Source organism: Kogia breviceps, chromosome 9 (assembly GCF_026419965.1).
Source record: "Kogia breviceps isolate mKogBre1 chromosome 9, mKogBre1 haplotype 1, whole genome shotgun sequence".
In the NCBI taxonomy this organism is placed as follows: Eukaryota; Metazoa; Chordata; class Mammalia; order Artiodactyla; family Physeteridae; genus Kogia; species Kogia breviceps.
In genome coordinates, this window is record NC_081318.1 from 95490878 (window position 1) to 95509801 (window position 18924).

The 18924-nt window shown below is 35.6% G+C and overlaps 1 protein-coding gene across 7 annotated transcripts in view; it reads left to right on the forward strand.

The window, feature by feature from the left end:
• The window catches only part of KMT2E (lysine methyltransferase 2E (inactive)), a 99583-nt gene that overhangs the window by 69652 nt on the left and 11007 nt on the right, over positions 1 to 18924 (forward strand). For all 7 annotated transcript variants that reach the window (XM_059074484.2, XM_059074486.2, XM_059074485.2 and 4 more), the window contains 8 exons: positions 46 to 276; positions 395 to 525; positions 2074 to 2191; positions 3201 to 3310; positions 6598 to 6865; positions 7806 to 7904; positions 17358 to 17522; positions 17844 to 18152. In XM_059074484.2, coding sequence (XP_058930467.1) covers positions 46 to 276; positions 395 to 525; positions 2074 to 2191; positions 3201 to 3310; positions 6598 to 6865; positions 7806 to 7904; positions 17358 to 17522; positions 17844 to 18152 — 1431 coding nt within the window. The remainder of the gene's footprint in view (positions 1 to 45; positions 277 to 394; positions 526 to 2073; positions 2192 to 3200; positions 3311 to 6597; positions 6866 to 7805; positions 7905 to 17357; positions 17523 to 17843; positions 18153 to 18924) is intronic.

An 18924-nucleotide genomic window follows, 5' to 3' on the forward strand; every position in this document is an offset into this window, starting at 1 on the left:
ATACTTAAAATCCAGATATTAATGCTTAGTTTGCTATGATTTTAGGGCTCGGCTCCAGAGATTGATCCTTCATCTGATGGTTCAAATTTTGGATGGGAGACAAAAATCAAAGCATGGATGGATCGATATGAAGAGGCAAATAATAACCAATATAGTGAGGGTGTTCAGAGGGAGGCACAAAGAATAGCTCTGAGACTGGGCAACGGAAATGACAAAAAAGAGATAAATAAATCAGATTTGAATACCAATAATTTGATCTTCAAACCTCCTGTAGAGGTAAATATATCATTTGCCAAGAGATGATAAAACAAAAACCTTTTTCTACTGTATATCTTAAGTATTTAGACTGAAAGCAGTCTGGTTTTAGTTAATCTCAACTTTTCTCTGATTGTAGAGCCATATACAAAAAAATAAGAAAATTCTGAAATCTGCAAAAGATTTGCCTCCTGATGCACTTATCATTGAATACAGAGGGAAGTTTATGTTAAGAGAACAGTTTGAAGCAAATGGATATTTCTTTAAGAGGTATAATTCATTTATTTCTCCATGTTAGTTTTCTGTAGTTAAGTATTGAATTTTTGGCTATTTTAAGCACAAAGCTATTGTTTATGTGTATTTTGTTTTCGAAGGGATTATTTTAATATTTAAAACTAGGGGCTTCCCTGGTGGTGCAGTGGTTGAGAATCCACCTGCCGATGCCGGGGACACGGGTTCGTGCCCCAGTCCGGGAAGATCCCACATGCTGCGGAGTGGCTGGGCCCGTGAGCCATGGCCACTGAGCCTGTGCGTCTGGAGCCTGTGCTCCGCAACGGGAGAGGCCACAACAGTGAGAGGCCCGCGTACCACAAAAAAAAACCAAAAGACAAAACTGTAGATGCAGATATATTCCTTAGTCTCTTTTTAAAATTAATTTATTTTTGCTTGCATTAGGTCTTCATTGCTATGTGTGGGTTTTCTCTAGTTGTGGCAAGCGGGGGCTACTCTTTGTTGCTGTGTGTGGGCGTCTCATTGCAGTGGCTTCTCTTGTTGCAGAGCACGGGCTCTAGGCACACAGGCTTCAGTAGTTGTGGTTCGTGGGCTCAGTAGTTGTGGCTCATGGGCTCTAGAGCACAGGCTCAGGTGTGGCACATGGGCTTAGTTGTTCCATGGCATGTGGGATCTTCCTGGACCAGGGATCAAACCCGTGTCCCCTGCATTGGCAGGTGGCTTCTTAACCACTGAGCCACCAGGGAAGTCCCTATTGCTTAGTCTCTTACCCATCCCTATCTTGCTGACACTCCTAAAACAATCTACTTCAAAGATAAACTGTAGCAATATAGGTGGACATTAATGAAAAATTCTGATTACCTGAGATTATAAGGAACACTTTCCATCTAGGACCTTTCCTAATTCCTTATACTTGCTAGAACCTGCAAAGACCACTGGTGACCACGTCCTTCTTTTATCAGAGGATGTTAGATTTGGTCTTACATTATTGTCACCACTTTCAACTCCTACTTTCTTGGTACTGGAAGGACTTTGGAGCCCTCTTCTATCATTTGTGATTTTGGGGTGGGAATTGATGTGATCTTGTGATAGCCATCGTTTCCCTGAGGTCTAGAAATATGTTTGCATCTCTAGGGAAATAACATTCTCAGCCTATATACTATAATTATTTCAAATATTTCGTATTGTTTATAACTGAGTTACTTAAGTTATGAGAGATATACAAGAATCTTTCCCTTTCATATAGCAGATTTGATCTGAAACAGTGCTATAAATCAAACACGTAAATGCACTGATAGGAAGTTTAATGGCATCTCATTATGAATCCTTATGTAAAGGCAGTAGTCACTCCCTTTTTATCATTCTTTGTATATTTGAATTCCCACCGGAATTAATTACCTTTGGTTTAGGTAAGGTTATAGGAGCAGGTAAAAATCTTATTAGCTTGAATTAGCTTAGTGGTTAAGAATGGGTTCTGGTATCAGGCTGCGTATATTCAAATCTTGGCCTCCCTACTTAATACGAGTCTTTTAGAAATTTCTTAAATTCAAAATGTTAATAGTTTCTAATGCATTTCTTTTTTTGTAGACCATACCCTTTTGTTTTATTCTATTCTAAGTTTCATGGTCTAGAAATGTGTGTTGATGCAAGGACTTTTGGGAATGAAGCTCGGTTCATTAGGCGTTCTTGTACACCGAATGCAGAGGTAAGCTTACAGAAATCCTTTGGTGAGGCAGGGGTAGGGAGTGTGTGGAATCTGAGTATTAAGCACAAAAAAGTCTGGTGGCCTAAAACCACCAGTTTTTACTTGTTGATGCATTTTATACTGCCCAACATCTTTCCATTATGAAAATTTAGGTGATAACTGGCTGTGAGGTCTCAGGTTACTTTGAGCATTGAAGAAATTGTGATGTTACTTGTAAGAGAAAATACTGGACTTCTCTGTTTATTCTGGAAGCTCTGTTTATGAGTCACATATATGCTCTGATTTGCTCAAGGTAGATGACAAAGCTGAAAACTAAAGTAGATTTTATATGTGCTAGTATAAAATATTTTATAAAATTATGTTTTAGAAGTGGTGTATAAAATATTTCTGGTTTTGTTTTTTACATACCAAAATAAATGTTTTCTAGTTATATAATGTTACAGTTAAGAGTGTAGGTTTTGAAGCAAGACTTACAGATTCATGTCTTCTTTTTGACTTACTAAAAGGCTTTGTAACCTTGTCTGTGCTTCAGTTTTATCTGTAAAAGGATGTTATGTGGTCTAAAGGAGTTAATACATGTAGAGTACCTAGAACAGTGTATATCACGGAAAAGTATAGTGTTAAACTATACTTTAACTGTATACTTATAAACTGTACCATTAATGCGTTTCATTAAATCAAAGATGCCATCACTTGTAAAACTCCCAGTTTCACAGATTTTAAAGGGGGGAAAATATGCATCATAGAATTGATGAAATAGAGTTTTTTTCTTTTTGATGCTCCTAGAGCCTGCATCAAACTTGCATTGATGTATATACCTCCTTCCCAGTTGAAAACCACTGATTTAGGTACAAGTCTTGTAATTAATGGCATATTTTCCATGTTGTATTTCTGAATTACTTTGAAAAGAATAGTTTTCAAAATTGCAAGATGAGATGCTTCTAAAGGTAGAAAGTAATTTATAGAGATATATAACTATTTATGGAAATATAAAATTATTCTTTAACAGGTGAGGCATGAAATTGAGGATGGAACCATACATCTTTACATTTATTCTGTACAAAGTATTCCAAAGGGAACTGAAATTACTATTGCCTTTGATTTTGACTATGGGAATTGGTAAGTTCAAGTCTGTAAATATGATACCTGTTGTTTTGAAATAATTCCTTAATGTCCTTATAAGAATGTAGGTATTGTCATTACTTCTTTAGCTTTTTATTTTTATTTACCATTAGGCAGTTAAAAATACTTGGAAACAAGCATTCTGATAACAGCTTCCATTACAGCATGGTTGCTTTGCTCTTCCAAACTTTTCTTATTATCGTAATGTAATGCTCATAGTATAATAATTGTCATCCTAATTGAGCAATACTGACCTTGTATATGTGAGAATTTTTTCCTTCTTTTCTTTCTTGTATTTTAGGTAGAGTGTATAGTTTTACTTATTCAGTTAATTTGGTTAATCGGTAGAAATGGATAATTTCACTTATTGCCCGTCAGAAGAAAAGAAATTGTGCCAAAGTTTCTTTGCAGTATAAATTGAAAGGGTTTGTTGGAGTTCGTACGAGGAAACTCTGAGAACTATTGTTCTGAAACACTAAAGAAGAGTTAATTAACACTAAGAAAAGTTAATTCTGAGTAGAGAAACTGCAATTTAAATTTTAAAAATTTTACTGTAAAAAATAGTAACACAAAAGTCCATGTAGGGAGTTCCCTGGTGGCCTGGTGGTTAGGACTCTGTGCTTTCACTTCTGTGGCCTGAGTTCAATCAGTGGTCAGGGAACTGAGATCCTACGAACCGCGCAGCCAAAAAAAAAAAGTCCGTGTGCCTCATTTCCAGATTAAGAAGCAAAACATTATCCATTAAAGGTCCATATGTTTAGTAGTTTAGTAGCCAGATTGTGTCTATCCTTTGTCTTTTACCAGAGGTAACTGCCATCTTTAATTTGGTGAGTTTAACATTTTTATGAGTTTAACATTTTTACTATGTCTGTAGATGTCCCTAAATAGTATCAAGTAGTTTTGTATATTTTAAAAATTTATGGAAATTATAATCTGTATTATTTTGCATTCATCTTTTCTCGTTCATTACTTTTGTGAGATTCAGTTCTTTTGTTATGTGTAGCTCTAATTCATTTATTTTCACTGCTGGTGGCATTTGTCCATTCCACTATTGGTGGACCTTTAGATTTACAAAAAATGCTGCGTGTGTACATGTTCTCTCCATGATAGGCACATAGAGGTGGAATTGCTGGGTTGTAGAATGTGTACAGCCTCAATTTTTACCAGACGTGGGTGAATGACCAGTTTATATACTCCCATAGCTTTACTTCCTTGCAACACTTCTTTACTGTACTTTAAAAATCGATGTTAATCTGTGTGAGATAGTATCTTTTTATATTTGTAATTACCATTTTCCATGATTATTTTAAGAGCCCAAAGATCCTTTTATATATTCATTTGTCATTTGGATTTCCTCTCTTATGACTTGTCTCATCATCTGTTCATTTTTCTGTTGGGTAGTCTTTTTTTTTAAACCAATGTGGGTGGAGGCACTTCTTTATATATTCTGTAATCTTTTGGGTTATAAGGATTTCAGTTCATATCCTCCTGTGTTTTATTTTTAAAAGTTTGTGTGGTATCCATTTTACATGCAGACATTTTTAATGTCCATTATGTTTTCTGTCAATGAAATCCCTCTTCCTTCAGTATATGCACCTCTACTTGATGGTTGGAGTCAGATTTTTCCTGATAACTAAAGTGTTTCCTTTTTAGCTCTTTCTCCACCCCCCCACCCCCCCGCCCTGCACCAAGGTGGAAAATTGGGCGTAATAGCTCTTTGCTCATTGCTTTGGGGGACTATTTCCCACAGTGGTTAAAAATATAAGCTTTTTATAATCTGACTCTCTGGTTTCAAATCCTAGCTCGGTCACTTACATTAGTTATGTAATTGGACCAATTTCATCATCTCTCTGTACCTCATTACCTCATTCTAATATAAGAAAAATAATACCTAACAGGAATATTTTGAAGATTGAGTTAATACATGTAAAGGGTTTAAAACTGTTCTTGATACAAAATAAGTGCTGAATAAATATTAGCAGTTATCATTATTATTTGCAGTTCTGTTGTCCTAAAATCAAAGAAAATATCTAGAAAAAGTTTCTAGCTAGTTTCTATTACTGCCTGATTTGGAGAGGTGAGGGGTAGACCATGATGTTTGAGTTCTACCCCTAATTATTCACAGAATTAGACAGTTTGACTTGTAGCTTTCTACCAGTGTTGAAAGTGAATGAGTTAGGCATATTAGAAACTTGGAAAAGTAAATTATTTTTTATTATGAACAAACTACTCAAAACATGCGAAGTGGGAGTCTTCCATTATTGTTTAACTCTTGTTTGGGCATTCAGCCTGTATCCTAGAGATGAACTGACTCTTGGTGGTAGACAAGAGGGCAGAGAGTTAAGAAATACTGAAGAGCTGAGAAGTGTGGGCTTTGGACTCAGACCTGTATTTGAATGTCATCTCTACCACTTAATGTGTGACTTTGGACAAGATACTGACCCTCTGAGCTTTAATCTCATCTGTAAAATGGGAGTAATAATTATCACTACTGTGAAGATGAGAGGTAGTGCAATTATTTTTCAAGCTTCCGTTTATTTGAAAGAGGGAATACCTAAGGGCAAAAGCAAACATGACATTCAGTTTTTTCAAGGTAGCTTTGTAAAGAACCCTGGTTATTGAAATCATTCCTTAAAGTATAAGACAAACTAGTTAAGGTTTGGTATTTATTGTACCTAGCATTTTTTATTTAGGTCAGATTTAGAGTATTTTATCATATTCTGCATATACACTTTATAGCACTCTGAGGTAACCTGGGGCTTTTGCCTTAATATAAGCCATGGTATCATTTGACTTAAAAAGACTCAGTTTTGGGCTTTCCTGGTGGCGCAGTGGTTGAGAGTCCGCCTGCCGATGCAGGGGACACGGGTTCATGCGCCAGTCTGGGAGGATCCCACATGCCACGGAGCGGCTGGGCCCGTGAGCCATGGCCGCTGAGCCTGTACGTCCGGAGCCTGTTCTCCACAACGGGAGAAGCCCGTGTACTGCAAAAAAAAAAAAAAAGACTCAGTTTTAATTTATTGGGGTTTTTTAAACCTTCTGTAACCCATCACTGGTTATCCTTATGATTGAGGGCCCAATCTCTGGTCAGAAATCAACTTCTAATTATTATGTTGTTTTTATGAGAAAATTTATTTTGTCATAGTTACAAGGAATGAAAATTAGTGAAAACGATTGCTTATAATTAGTAATAGCATACAGTTCTGTGGAGGTGTAGCTTAAAATGGATTAGAAAATATTACAGTCTATATCTTGAACAAATATTTAACTGGTTTTCTTTCCAGTAAGTACAAGGTGGATTGTGCATGCCTCAAAGAAAATCCGGAGTGCCCTGTTCTGAAACGTAGTTCTGAATCCACGGAAAACATCAATAGTGGTTATGAGACCAGAAGAAAGAAAGGAAAAAAAGAAAAGGATATTTCAAAAGAAAAAGATACACAAAATCAGAATATTACTTTGGATTGTGAAGGGACAGCGAACAAAATGAAGAGCCCTTCGGAAACTAAACAGAGAAAGCTTTCTCCACTGAGACTCTCGGTATCAAATAATCAGGTACTGAACTATGCTCTACTGATTCTTGATGAAAGAAGTTAGCAGAAGAAAATTAATTTGTCATATTTTATCCTCTTTTTATATAAAATGGCTTAAACTTTTTAAGTCCATTCTGTTATTTAAGGAAGTACTTATAAATGTAAACTACAGGTTCTGCTAGAATTTGTACCATATTTGTTAAACTTTTAAGAAACAGCTCACCCAGCAAATCCTTGTAGACTTGAATACAAGATTTTCCTAAGACTGGGTAATTAAACAAATTCTTCCAGATGGCACAGTCCTTATGTTTATAATAAATGTTCTTATTTAAAGTCTTAAGCCATAATGATTCCTTTCCTTTAATATTTAGGACATAATGAAATCAGTTCTATAGGGGTGACATAAGATTTTTGAGAGGAAGTTCTTTTAAAAACACATAAGATAAATTTGGGGAAAGAGTTGGGCCTGTACTTCTGCTTCACCAGGAAGTATTTTGTTATATGCCCTCTAAACAAATGGAAGTTAGTCAGGAGGGACCTTTTAAATGTGAAGATTAAGTAAGCTTTTATTCGTCTCCAGTGTCTTATCTTCTAAGGATAGTTTTCCCTTAAGTGTTAAATTGAACAAACCTTTATTAATAAGCACTTGGTATTTGTAGGCACTGGGTTTTGTGAAGTAATTTATATGTTTATGTGTTGGTAAGAATATAAACTTAAGGCTTTGTGGACTCTATTGATGAAGAACGTTACTGACTAGAACTTTGAAAAACAAAATTATTTAAATGCATGATTTTGAAAAGTCTACTGAATTAGGAACCAGTTTTAAGTTTCTGAAATGGATTTAAGTACTATTGTGATTTTTATGTTTAGTTAGTTCTGGTTGAATTAAAATACATGGTTCTGTGCCTCTAGTTTGTAGATGGAGTAGTAGTTTCTATAAAGCAGTCATTTCCATCTTTCAGGAACCAGATTTTATTGATGATATAGAAGAAAAAACTCCCATTAGCAATGAAGTAGAAATGGAGTCAGAGGAACAGATTGCAGAAAGGAGAAGGAAGATGGTAAGTTGGAAGGCCAGTAGCGGCTCCATGCTGTCACTTGGGTTTAGTGACACTGCTCTTCCCAAAATACTTGCTGCTGCCTTTAGGAGGGCCTTTACCCTATTCTTTGAAGTTAGCAAACATGATGTGTCACTGAGCATTTCTATTTGGCTTTTTCATTACCATTCAAGTAACTTCCACTAATATTTTGTATTTTCACTGTGTGTTCATTAGACAATTTAGAATTTTTGACATTTAAGAAATAATTTTTAAACATTTTTGAAGCAGAGTACTATTAATAAATTTTAATGCCAGAATTTACTGTTCAAAATGTTTTTCCTTAACTAAATGTATCCTTTCTCTTCATAATTTAATGTAAAACAAAATGGAATTTTAAAGCTTATAATTGCACTAAATAAATGGCTTATATGCAAAAAAGAAGAAAACCTACTGTTTGGCAGCTGCTATTTTTGCATCTCATACTGCTATCATAAAATAAGGTTGTCATTAAAATAACTTGAGTATTTATACTCCTTGTACTATTTATTTGAAATCTCTTAACCTGTATAAAAACTAGGACAAGATATTTTCTTAAAAATCCGTGGTAATTTAGCAATTGATACAATGTCTAGGCCAGTTAAGAAGGTATTATGATGTAGTTTGCCTTAAGATTTGAAAATGACTTCATATACCAACTGATGAGCTTATTACGGGTTTTCCCCACTCCCCTTTATTTTATATGCTCCCTTGTTTCCTGTTTTAGTGTTTTTCATGTTGTATTTCATGGAATCTCAGGTGTCATATACTTAGCGGTAGGATCTTTGGATTTTGTCATATACTTAGCGGTAGGATCTTTGGATTTTGGTCATTGTAGGCCTGCTTAAATGTAACTCTCTCTTATTGCCTTGATGGTCATTCCTCTAAACACTGATGTATTGTTGATGTTCAAAATTGCAAAAGCAATGCAGAACTGTTTCACAGCCTCAGGATTTCAGAAGCACTGCTCTGATGGGACAGGGTAGTGTTAGGAATAGGAGAGAAGAAAAACAAATATAGGAGAAAATATTGGAGGAGGTTGCTTATAAAGAAAAAGGAGTTCTTCCTCTACCTAAAGGGATTACCTTGAACCTTTTTCAAGATTGGGTTACATCTAATAAATTACCTGTATCTACCCAAATTACCTATGGCCCTTTCTTGACTAGATGTTCAGTATTGGCCTGTTCATTCCACAAGTGCCACAGCCTTGTCTTTGCAATAATCCTGCAGAAACTTTTAGAAGATCACTTTAGGGTATGATTGGTTTCTGTATGAGATATGCGTCTGATACAAATATGGCTTTAAGGGCTATAACAATGCTTTTGGGGGGAGAGAAATGAGAGGAAAAAAGAAAACTCAAACCTGGAAGTTTGTTATATGACTCTGGGGCTACTTTTAAAATACTTCCTTTTTTCACTGCTGAGAAAGTTAGTGGAACTTAGAACATCCTCATTTTGAGATCGCAGAAGGAAAGAGAAATGCCTTTTTGTTGAACATGATGGAACTTTGGGTAGGTAGACAAAAAGGCGTACTTGGGAATCTGGCTTTGTCCAGATTTTGCCTACTAGTATGCTATATTAATATAAATGAATACTTTATGTTTTTATATCTGTTTTAGCACATTCATTTAAATATATGCCACTAAGGTGGCCGTGCACCTTTTTTTTTTTTTTTTTTTTGCGGTACGCGGGCCTCTCACTGCTGTGGCCTCCTCTTCCACTGTGGAGCACAGGCTCTGGAAGCGCAGGCTCAGTGGTCATGGCTCAGGGGCCTAGCCGCTCCGCGGCATGTGGGATCTTCCTGGACCGGGGCACGAACCCATGTCCCCTGCATCGGCAGGCGGACTCTCAACCACTGCACCACCAGGGAAGCTCCTGTGCAGCTATTTTTCATAGGAATAAACAAACGTAAATATTTAGAATTTGGTATTTTGAAGGGATATGAAATATTTTTTATTGAAGTATTGTTGATGTACAATATTGTATAAGTTACAGGCGTACAATAGTGATTCAGTTTTTAAAGGTTATACTCCATTTATAGTTATTATAAAATATTGGCTATATTCCCTGTGCTGTACAATATATCCTTGTAGCTTATTTTATACCTACTAGTCTGTACCTCTTAATCTGCTACCCCTATATTTCCCCCCGCCCCTTTCCTCTCCCCACTGGTAACCACTAGTTTATCTATATCTGTGAGTCTGCTTCTTTTCTCTTATATTCACTAGTTGTATTTTTTAGATTCCGCATATAAGAGATCATACAGTATTTGTCTTTCTCTGACTTATTTCATTTAGCATAATGCCTTCCACATCCATGTTGCTGCAAATGGTAAAATTTCATTCTTTTTTTATGGCTGAGTAGTAGTCCATTGTGTGTGTTTGTGTGTTTGTCATATATACACACACACACACGTGTATATTGGTCACATCTTTATCCATTCATCTGTTGATGGACACTTAGGTTGCTGCTGTGAACATTGGGGTACACGTATGTTTTCAAATTAGTGGTTTTGTTTTCTTTACACACTGAGAAGTGGAATTGCTGGATCCTATTTTTAATTTTTTGAGGAACTACCATACTGTTTTCCTTAGTGACTGCACCAATTTACATTCCCACCAACAGTGTACGAGGGTTCCCTTTTGAAGTAAGTATTTAAAAATCCTTGGATCCTTAACCTGTAGCCTTCAAAGTCACTGTAATGTTGTTCGTTGTAATCGCTATGTTTGCCTGGATGTTTTAATTATGGAATTTTTGCTATACTCAAATGACTAGAATGCAAAAGCATGCATCCTAGAATTCTTAAGCAATTGGTATGGCCCCCTCCCACTCCCCAAAGTATTAGTATTTGTGGATTGAAATACTTTGTTTTGAAAAGTTTAAGTACTCATAAGCCTTTATTATTCCGGTGTTTGCCTTTTATATTGGCTATGTTAACATCAGTAATTGGAAAGATAGGTCAACTCCTGGGAAACTTAGGTCAAACTGATTTAAATTTTCTCCTGTGATGGGACAGACTTTAAAGCATTATAATAGGAGATACCAGTTCTCACGTGTTATCTATGAGATTGAAATATAAAGAGTCAGACTTTCCTCCCAGATAAGTACCATGTAATGTCCAAATTCAAATATGCTTCAGCCCATCCTTTTGTAGTATAGCTTGAACCATATGAAACTGTTGATTGATAGTTTTTACCTACACAAATGGCAATTCCATATACAACCTAATAATATTAGCATGTTGCTCAGTCTCCAAAAATAGCACCAGTGATTTATGTAATTTGGTTGCTACTTTGTTCTTTTTGTTGAGAGTGGAAGATAATGTCTCTACCTTCAAGGGCATTTAGAAAACAGTTACAATGCAGCAGGAAGTGTGGTAAAGGAGATATATGACAGGTAACTTATAGCTGGAGGGATCAGAGGCCATTTCATGAACTAGGTAGAATTTACGATTACCTTATGATGTTAAGACAAGTGCAGATTAGTTTGTGGCTAAATTGTGTGGAATTGAATGGGTGGTTATTACTCTAGGGGAAGTAGCCTGGAGGTAGTTATGTGATAAATCACATTTGGCTGGAGTTATAGGCTGCTTTTTGGGGGGTGAGGGTGAGGAGGGATATAGGAAAATAAGATTGGTTGATTGTAGATCACATGAAATGCTGAATGATGAAGATTTCATGAAAGAATACTCAAATCATTAGGGGGCCAGGGTAGAAAGCCATTCTTTTATTAGCATTTTCCTTTTTCCTCCATTATATTTTGTCCTCTCCTTACAAAAGCTCACTTGTGGCTAAATGGGATGGAACTGGATAGATGGTTATTAGACATTTTCTCTATAGCTAGTAAGAGATACTTCTTTGGCAGTGGGTTGGAATTGACTTGGGAGAATCTTAAGCTGAAATACAATAATACGGTAAGTTGAAATACAGCAGGCTGTTTATACTCACCTGGTTTCAAAACCGGGGTACTACTGAGTAGACTCTCCCAGGTCCATGGTAGTTGAGTTGAAGTTAGGTGGCCATAACCTTGTCAGAGGTTAAGTGTACAGAAGGGGGCTAGATATTGGGAAGCTCACCTTATTTTGATGAACAGGTGATTAAAAATATAAAACCTTAGAAAGATTTAAATTCAAAAGGCTTGCTTCCCCTCATCCACCCTATTTATAATGAAATGAAAAGAAGCTCCTTCGTAGTATCTTTAAATAGTATATTTTCAGAATAATTTTCCACAACCTTATGGAAAGACTATTTTGGGAATATAGTCTTGGTAATATTTGATGGCCTATTATAGTCAGATTGCTTTAACTGGAGTCCATGGAAGGTGGTTCAGGTGGTCTTCACATGTAGGATAGAAATTTGAGACCAACAAAAGGATATGAAGGGAAGTCACCTAGCTATGAGTTTCTTAAACCTGTCAAGCATCTAGGACAATCTAGAATTAACTGTATATCACTAGAATATAAACTACATAAGGGCAAGGATTTGTAGGGCTCATTGCCTTAGCCCTAGCTTCTAGGGGGGAAAAAAAGGTCTGGCTTTTATAAAAAGTAGGTGGTCTATAATTGAGCTTATTAGATGTTCCTGGCAGCCATTTGAGGAAAGCTATAGTTAAGCCCATGAGTGTGAACTAAATGAAGCTTATAGTCCAGGCAGGATGCGGGATTCCCCATAGTTTTCTCAGCCTTGATCCTTCACATCAAAAAGTATTCCATGGAACTCTAAGATGTTTTGTGAGAGAGAGCTTTGTGGCCAGTTGACTTTAGTAAACAGTATACTTTGTCCCCAACTTCGAGATTTCCAGTATACATGGTGTGTTTGAAACCTCTTGAGAAATTCTGTTTATGTCAGCATTTCCTCAACGTGTACGTCCTTGCAACTTGTTTTTTTGTAGTGACACCTTTGACGTCCTGCAGATTTTTATTCCACAGAAAAAACACTCTGAGAAAACACTACTATACAGAATCCTTGGCTCTTACTAATGTCCCTAGGAAGTGACTTGATTTAGAAGATCACTTTAGAAGATGCAAAAGAATTTTTAATAATAGTAAACTACAGTGAGGGTAAATGCCAGAAAAGTCATCTGACATGTATTGTCCATCTTACTTTTCTCTCCTCAGAGCATGAGTACGTTAATGTTGATTACTAGTTTTAATTTTCTGAAGTCCCATTTTCTCTCATCACAGTGTTTAGGAATTGTTTTTCCAAATAAATATGAATAATCAATGAATGGGTAATTAATCGTAGTATTGACTAGCAAAAAGGAACCCGTTTATTTTTATAGGTTGTCTGTTCAAACGAAATGAGGATATTCAGCTTCAGCTGCCTTGTAGTAAATTCAAGATTTCCAAATTCTTGTTTAAAGACTTCATTACATACTTTCAAATTACAGTGATATACATGGTTTATATAATGTATACACAATTCTTATTCACTTAAAAATTTGGGTGTTTGTTATATGCTGAGCACCATTTAAAGTACTGGGTGAACAAAAGAAGGCAAGGTCCCTGTTCTGGAGCAGCATTCATGGAGGATGGGGTAGAAGGATAAACAAACATCAAACAGGAAAGAGTACTATGAAGTTAAACTAAATCATCATGTGGTAGAGAAGAAATGGAGATACTTACTCTTTTGGAACAATTTTATTGGTAAGCAGTAATCTTAGCATTTTTTAAAAAATTAATAAATTCCTATTCAAAAGGTTAAGGGAAGTTAGTTGAGTAAGAAGTCTTTTAATTTCTCTATTTCAACGCTGTAAGTAGAGTAATTTGGTAGGTTGGCCCTGCCATTTTCCCTTTTCCTTTAAAAGGCAACTTTGTTGTTTTTGTTTTTAAGAGCCACTTCCTACTTAGTAGTAAGGTTAAAAGAAAAAAAAAAAAGTAAATCACAAAATACCTAAATGTCTTCATTTTGTGTCCTTCTCAATTCTTACATCCTACTACTAGCAAATTTCCTTCTAAAGCCACTGTAAGGCATCCAGAGTACATAAGCTTATTTTCACTCAGCTTCAAATGACCAAATATCTCTAATTGGGATGAATTCTAACAATTTAGTCAGTTTAGTTTATTTTTTCAGTTGTGATATTGTATAAAACTTTAATTCGTGTTCTTTTTTATGTAGTCCTTGAACTATATGGACCTTAGGTTTTCACCATTTTTTTTAAATATAAATTTTTTAATTTATTTTTGGCTGTGTTGGGTCTTTGTTTATGTGTGCGGGCTTTCTCTAGTTGCTGTGAGTGGGGGCTACTCTTGCTTGCGGTGCAGGGGCTTCAAAAGTTGTGGCTCGTGGGCTTAGTTGCTCCGCGGCATGTGGGATCTTCCTGGACCAGGGCTCGAACCCGTGTCCCCTGCATTGGCAGGTGGATTCTTAACAACTGTGCCACCAGGGAAGTCCCTTGCCATTTGTTGAATAGGGGCTCATACAAGAGGATATCTCCATAGTCTCTTCCAAGTACGAGGTGACATGATTTCAAGTTAAATTTGTGTTCCAGTGTGTTTATACATTGAAGCACAAAACTGTAATAAAAATTCTCACTGTACCCACTCCTCAAGTGATAAAATCCAATAAAGGGATATTTCAGCAGACTTTCTGCTTACAGAAAATTACTCTGTGTGTCATAAAAGCAATCTGTAGATCTCATCAGAGATCTCTCGCAGTTTTTTTTAGTTCAGCACCCAACACTCCAGCATTAACAACAGTGTGTCAAAAGTCAACCCTGTCTGATTCTAATTCTATATCAGGGTCTATCAGTTGCCAAGCTCATAGAGAGTAAAAATGACTTTTGAGGTCTGAACAGTCAGTGGCTTGGAATGAGTCATGATAATGAAACATGCATGTCCTGGTGGTAGCCTTATGTGACAAGTATCATCTAAACTACGTCCAGCTCAGATGTCAGGGTCTATGGACAGTCTGCTGGGGCTAATTAAGACTCCTAATTTCTCTAGTCCCCTGCACAAGCAGCTATAATTATCTCAAGCTATATATAAAACTTATTTATCAGTTAGATCTATAAAGTGGGTGGTAAATTTTCCATCATTACATACTGTATATCTGGTTGTATGTGTCAAAGAATACACTGGTGAATATAAAGGCTGAATGACGTATGAACCTTAAGGAAGTAGATTAGTAACTAATATTGTTTTTTTCTTCGCATAATCAAAAGCATGTTTACATTTTCTAAAGTGTGTGTTTTAAGATGAAGCTGGGTTAAAGCTATTAGGATACCTGTTTACTGCTTTCAGTTAATAGTTGTAGTAAATGTAGAAAAAGTTATGCTTTATTTTGCATTATGTAGTGTGTCAGTGGTTGGTAATTGGAAAGAAGAACAAACCAGGAGCCTGGAAACTTGGATAATAATTACGGCTCTGCCTTTGAGTGATTCACTTAATACACATGGGCTCTGGTTTCTTCAGCAGTGTAGGACTAGATTATTTTTAAGATCCTGACCAGCTCAAAAAGATCGAGTCATCTCGAAATAAAGGATTTTGCTTTGACTATCCATTAGCTGCACTGTTTACCAAGGGAGTTCACTTTTTAAATGGATTAATTTTGTCTTTACATCAAGTAATTTTATCTCTGACCCTTACTCTATCTAAAACAAGAATAATGGACCATGTCAAGGAAACTTCTTTTGGCATAAATTCGTATTTATCTTAGGAAACCTTGGATAATCATGACATAGAAAATATCTCCTTTGGGTGCCTGGCCTGTGGGTAAATTTATTTTATACATAAAATGAGTCTTGCTAAAACAAGTTTGCTTCTTTTGGAAAAATATACTTTTCCCAGATTTATTTTTAAATTTATAAGCACAATAATGAACCCCTTGTCTTTCTACCCACCCCTGTTCCACAGGTGAAGCAATTATGAAAATCGTATTTTTTAGTTACTCCAGACTTATAAATTTAGGGTTTTAGAAAAGCCCTAATATATTGAGACAGGATTTTTATAGAGAGCCATAAATGAAAGGGGGTCAAGTAAAGTGATTTATAAGACCAGAGACATGAATTATCTAAGGAAAGAATTCAGCTTTAAAACTTCCAGTTCCAGTAAAGAGATCATCCTTTGCCTATGTTCTTTATTCTAGTGTCTTATTATCCATCCCAGACCAAGAAAGCTAAGATGCAGATATGTGTCCATGAACAAGTAATCTTACCTCTTTGGATCTCAGTTTCCTTACCTGTAAAATAAAGAGGGTGAGGATAACACATTTTATAAGACTGACACATTTGCAGTACGGTAGTTTGTTTTCACTAATTATAAAGTTCTCAGAAGAGTTTTGTTTACATATTTCCCTTACCTAGTGGAACAATGAAAGAAAAAAATACGGGAAGGAGTAAGTAATAGTTTTCATAGTGTAGGTGTCTTAATGCTTGAATATCTGCTGATAATTACTCGAGCTCTAAAGCTCTGATATTGAGAAGACCATGTAGCTAGACCTTGAGTTATTGATCTTTCTTTCCCACATTGATGACAATAAAGGAAGAAAGACGAATGGATCTGAGCCTCAGAACCTGGTTCTTTCCATTTGAAGAACTGGACAGTTGATGGACATGCTTCCTGTTTCTGGCTGAAACCTGAAGCATTTGCCAGGCCCCCTGGCCAAGGCTCTGGGTCTTGCTTTTAATGTTCTCTCTCCAAAGAGAACTGACGCTCAGATGAACTCTTGCTGTTTTCCAGTCTCTGCCTTGAACTGTCAGTGTAGACAGGAAGAGCAGAAGATAGAGGAATGCCTTATAACAATTATAATGGAAGGCAAGAGAGCCAAAGTAGAAATAATAACACCTAAGAAATGCCTACCATTTTCCAAGTAAGGTTGGAAAACTTCAGATATTTTATATTTGAACTCATTAACAATTCTGTGAAGTGTAAATATTGTTACCCACATTTTATAAGATGCTCAAAAAGGTTAATAACCAGGGTTGTTACATTGCCTAGGGTCACAGAGATAGTAAATGACGGGTAGCATCATGATTTAAACCCAGGACTTCACCCCACAATATCCTGCTATGACATGTCAGTATATTCACTCCTTACATTCATATGGATTTAACCTTTTCAATATATTATTACCTTAGGAACTTTGATCTTATTTTTAAAAGCCTGCCTAATGTATTATTGAGAAAAAAAGATTTTTGGTTTGATAAAGCAGGGTCGTTCTCGAGTCTTTTTCTGGTTTTGCCTTACCTTTATCATTGACATACAATCATCCAAACATTCCTTTCATTGAAATATATTTGTCATGACAGGGTTTACCAAGATGTTTGGGATTCTCAAAGATCTCAAATGAATATAAATGTTTTTAATCCCATCTCTACCATCAAAAGAGGTGTTTTGCTAACACCATCATAGAAATTTTTTTTTTTTACTTTGCCATGAACATTTTGGACTTTTGAATTTTACTTCAGAGCAGTATTTATTATGCTACTTTAAATTTTGTAGACAAGAGAAGAAAGGAAAATGGAAGCAATTCTGCAAGCTTTTGCTAGACTCGAAAAAAGAGAGAAAAGAAGAGAACAAGCTTTGGAAAGGATCAGCACTGCCAAAACTGAAGTTAAAACAGAATGTAAAGATGCACAGATTGTCACTGATGCTGAAGTTATTCAGGTATTATTATTCAGGTCTAGTTTTATTTTCATACTTAACCACTTTCCAATAAAATTTCCACAATTACATCTATAAAGAATTTTTGATGTGATACTAGTTTTTCAATAGCATTTTTCAAATCCTGTGAGAATTTAGACTTCAGCTATGAGACTCTACTTGCTTTGTTTTTGAGAGTAAGAAAATTTTTAATTATGTCAATTTAATGTATATCAGAAGTCAAAGAAATTTGGGGCAGTTAGCTTCTGAAGCAGATTAATGCCATTAGATTTCAACTAAGCTACATAAACATCGTATTAAAAGTTCCATTCTTTTTTGAATTAGGAACAAGCAAAAGAAGAAACTGCTAGCAAGCCAACTCCTGCCAAAGTAAATAGAACTAAACAGAGAAAAAGTTTTTCTCGGAGTAGAACTCACATCGGACAGCAGCGTCGGAGACACAGAACTGTCAGCATGTGTTCAGATATCCAACCGTCTTCTCCTGATATAGAAGTTACTTCACAACAAAATGATACTGAAAATACTGTACTTGCAATAGAACCAGAAGCTGAAACTGCACTAGCAGAAATAATTACTGAAACTGAAGTTCCAGCACTTAATAAATGTCCCACAAAGTATCCCAAAACAAAAAAGGTATGATTCTTAATGAATGTAAGAACTGTTTTTTAACAAATGTCTTATGATGTTAAATATATTCATGTTTTAGGAATTCAGTCTATAACATCTCATAAGGAAGAGTGATAGAGTCATAGTTTTTATACTAGCAAAGTTTTAAACTAAGAATGAGAATTGCAAAACTGTGAAATCAGTTAATAGAAATGTTTACATCATTAAAATATCTAGTATATCAAGGCTTCCTTGTAGTATTGCAATTCTGATTTCTAATGATTTAATTTTGCCTACTTTATGTACTAAACTACACTTCTCAGAAATAACTAGTTTGAGATGTTATCCTTTCTTTATTCTTTGTAGTTTGTATAAATTTCATGTAAAGATAGATTAGAAGAATTAAATGTGAAGAAATTGTTGATTTCCATAGAATGTAGTAGGATGTGAAAATTTATAAGGAAGGGTAGTTTCATTTTAATTTTATTGGAGTGTAGTTGATTTACAGTGTTGTGTTAATTTCAGGTATACAGCAAAGTGATTCAGTTATACACATGCATACATGCATTTTTTAGATTCTTTTCTCATATAGCTTATCATAGAATATTGAGTTCCCTGTGCTATGTAGTAGGTCCTTGTTTGTTATCTTATATATATTAGTGTGTATGTGTTCATCCCAAGCTTCTGATTTATCCCCCCCCACCCCCCATTTCCCCTTTGGTAATCTGTAAGTCTGTTTCTGTTTTAAAAATAAGTTCATTTGTTTCTTTTTAAAAAAAATTAGATTCCACGAGTGCTT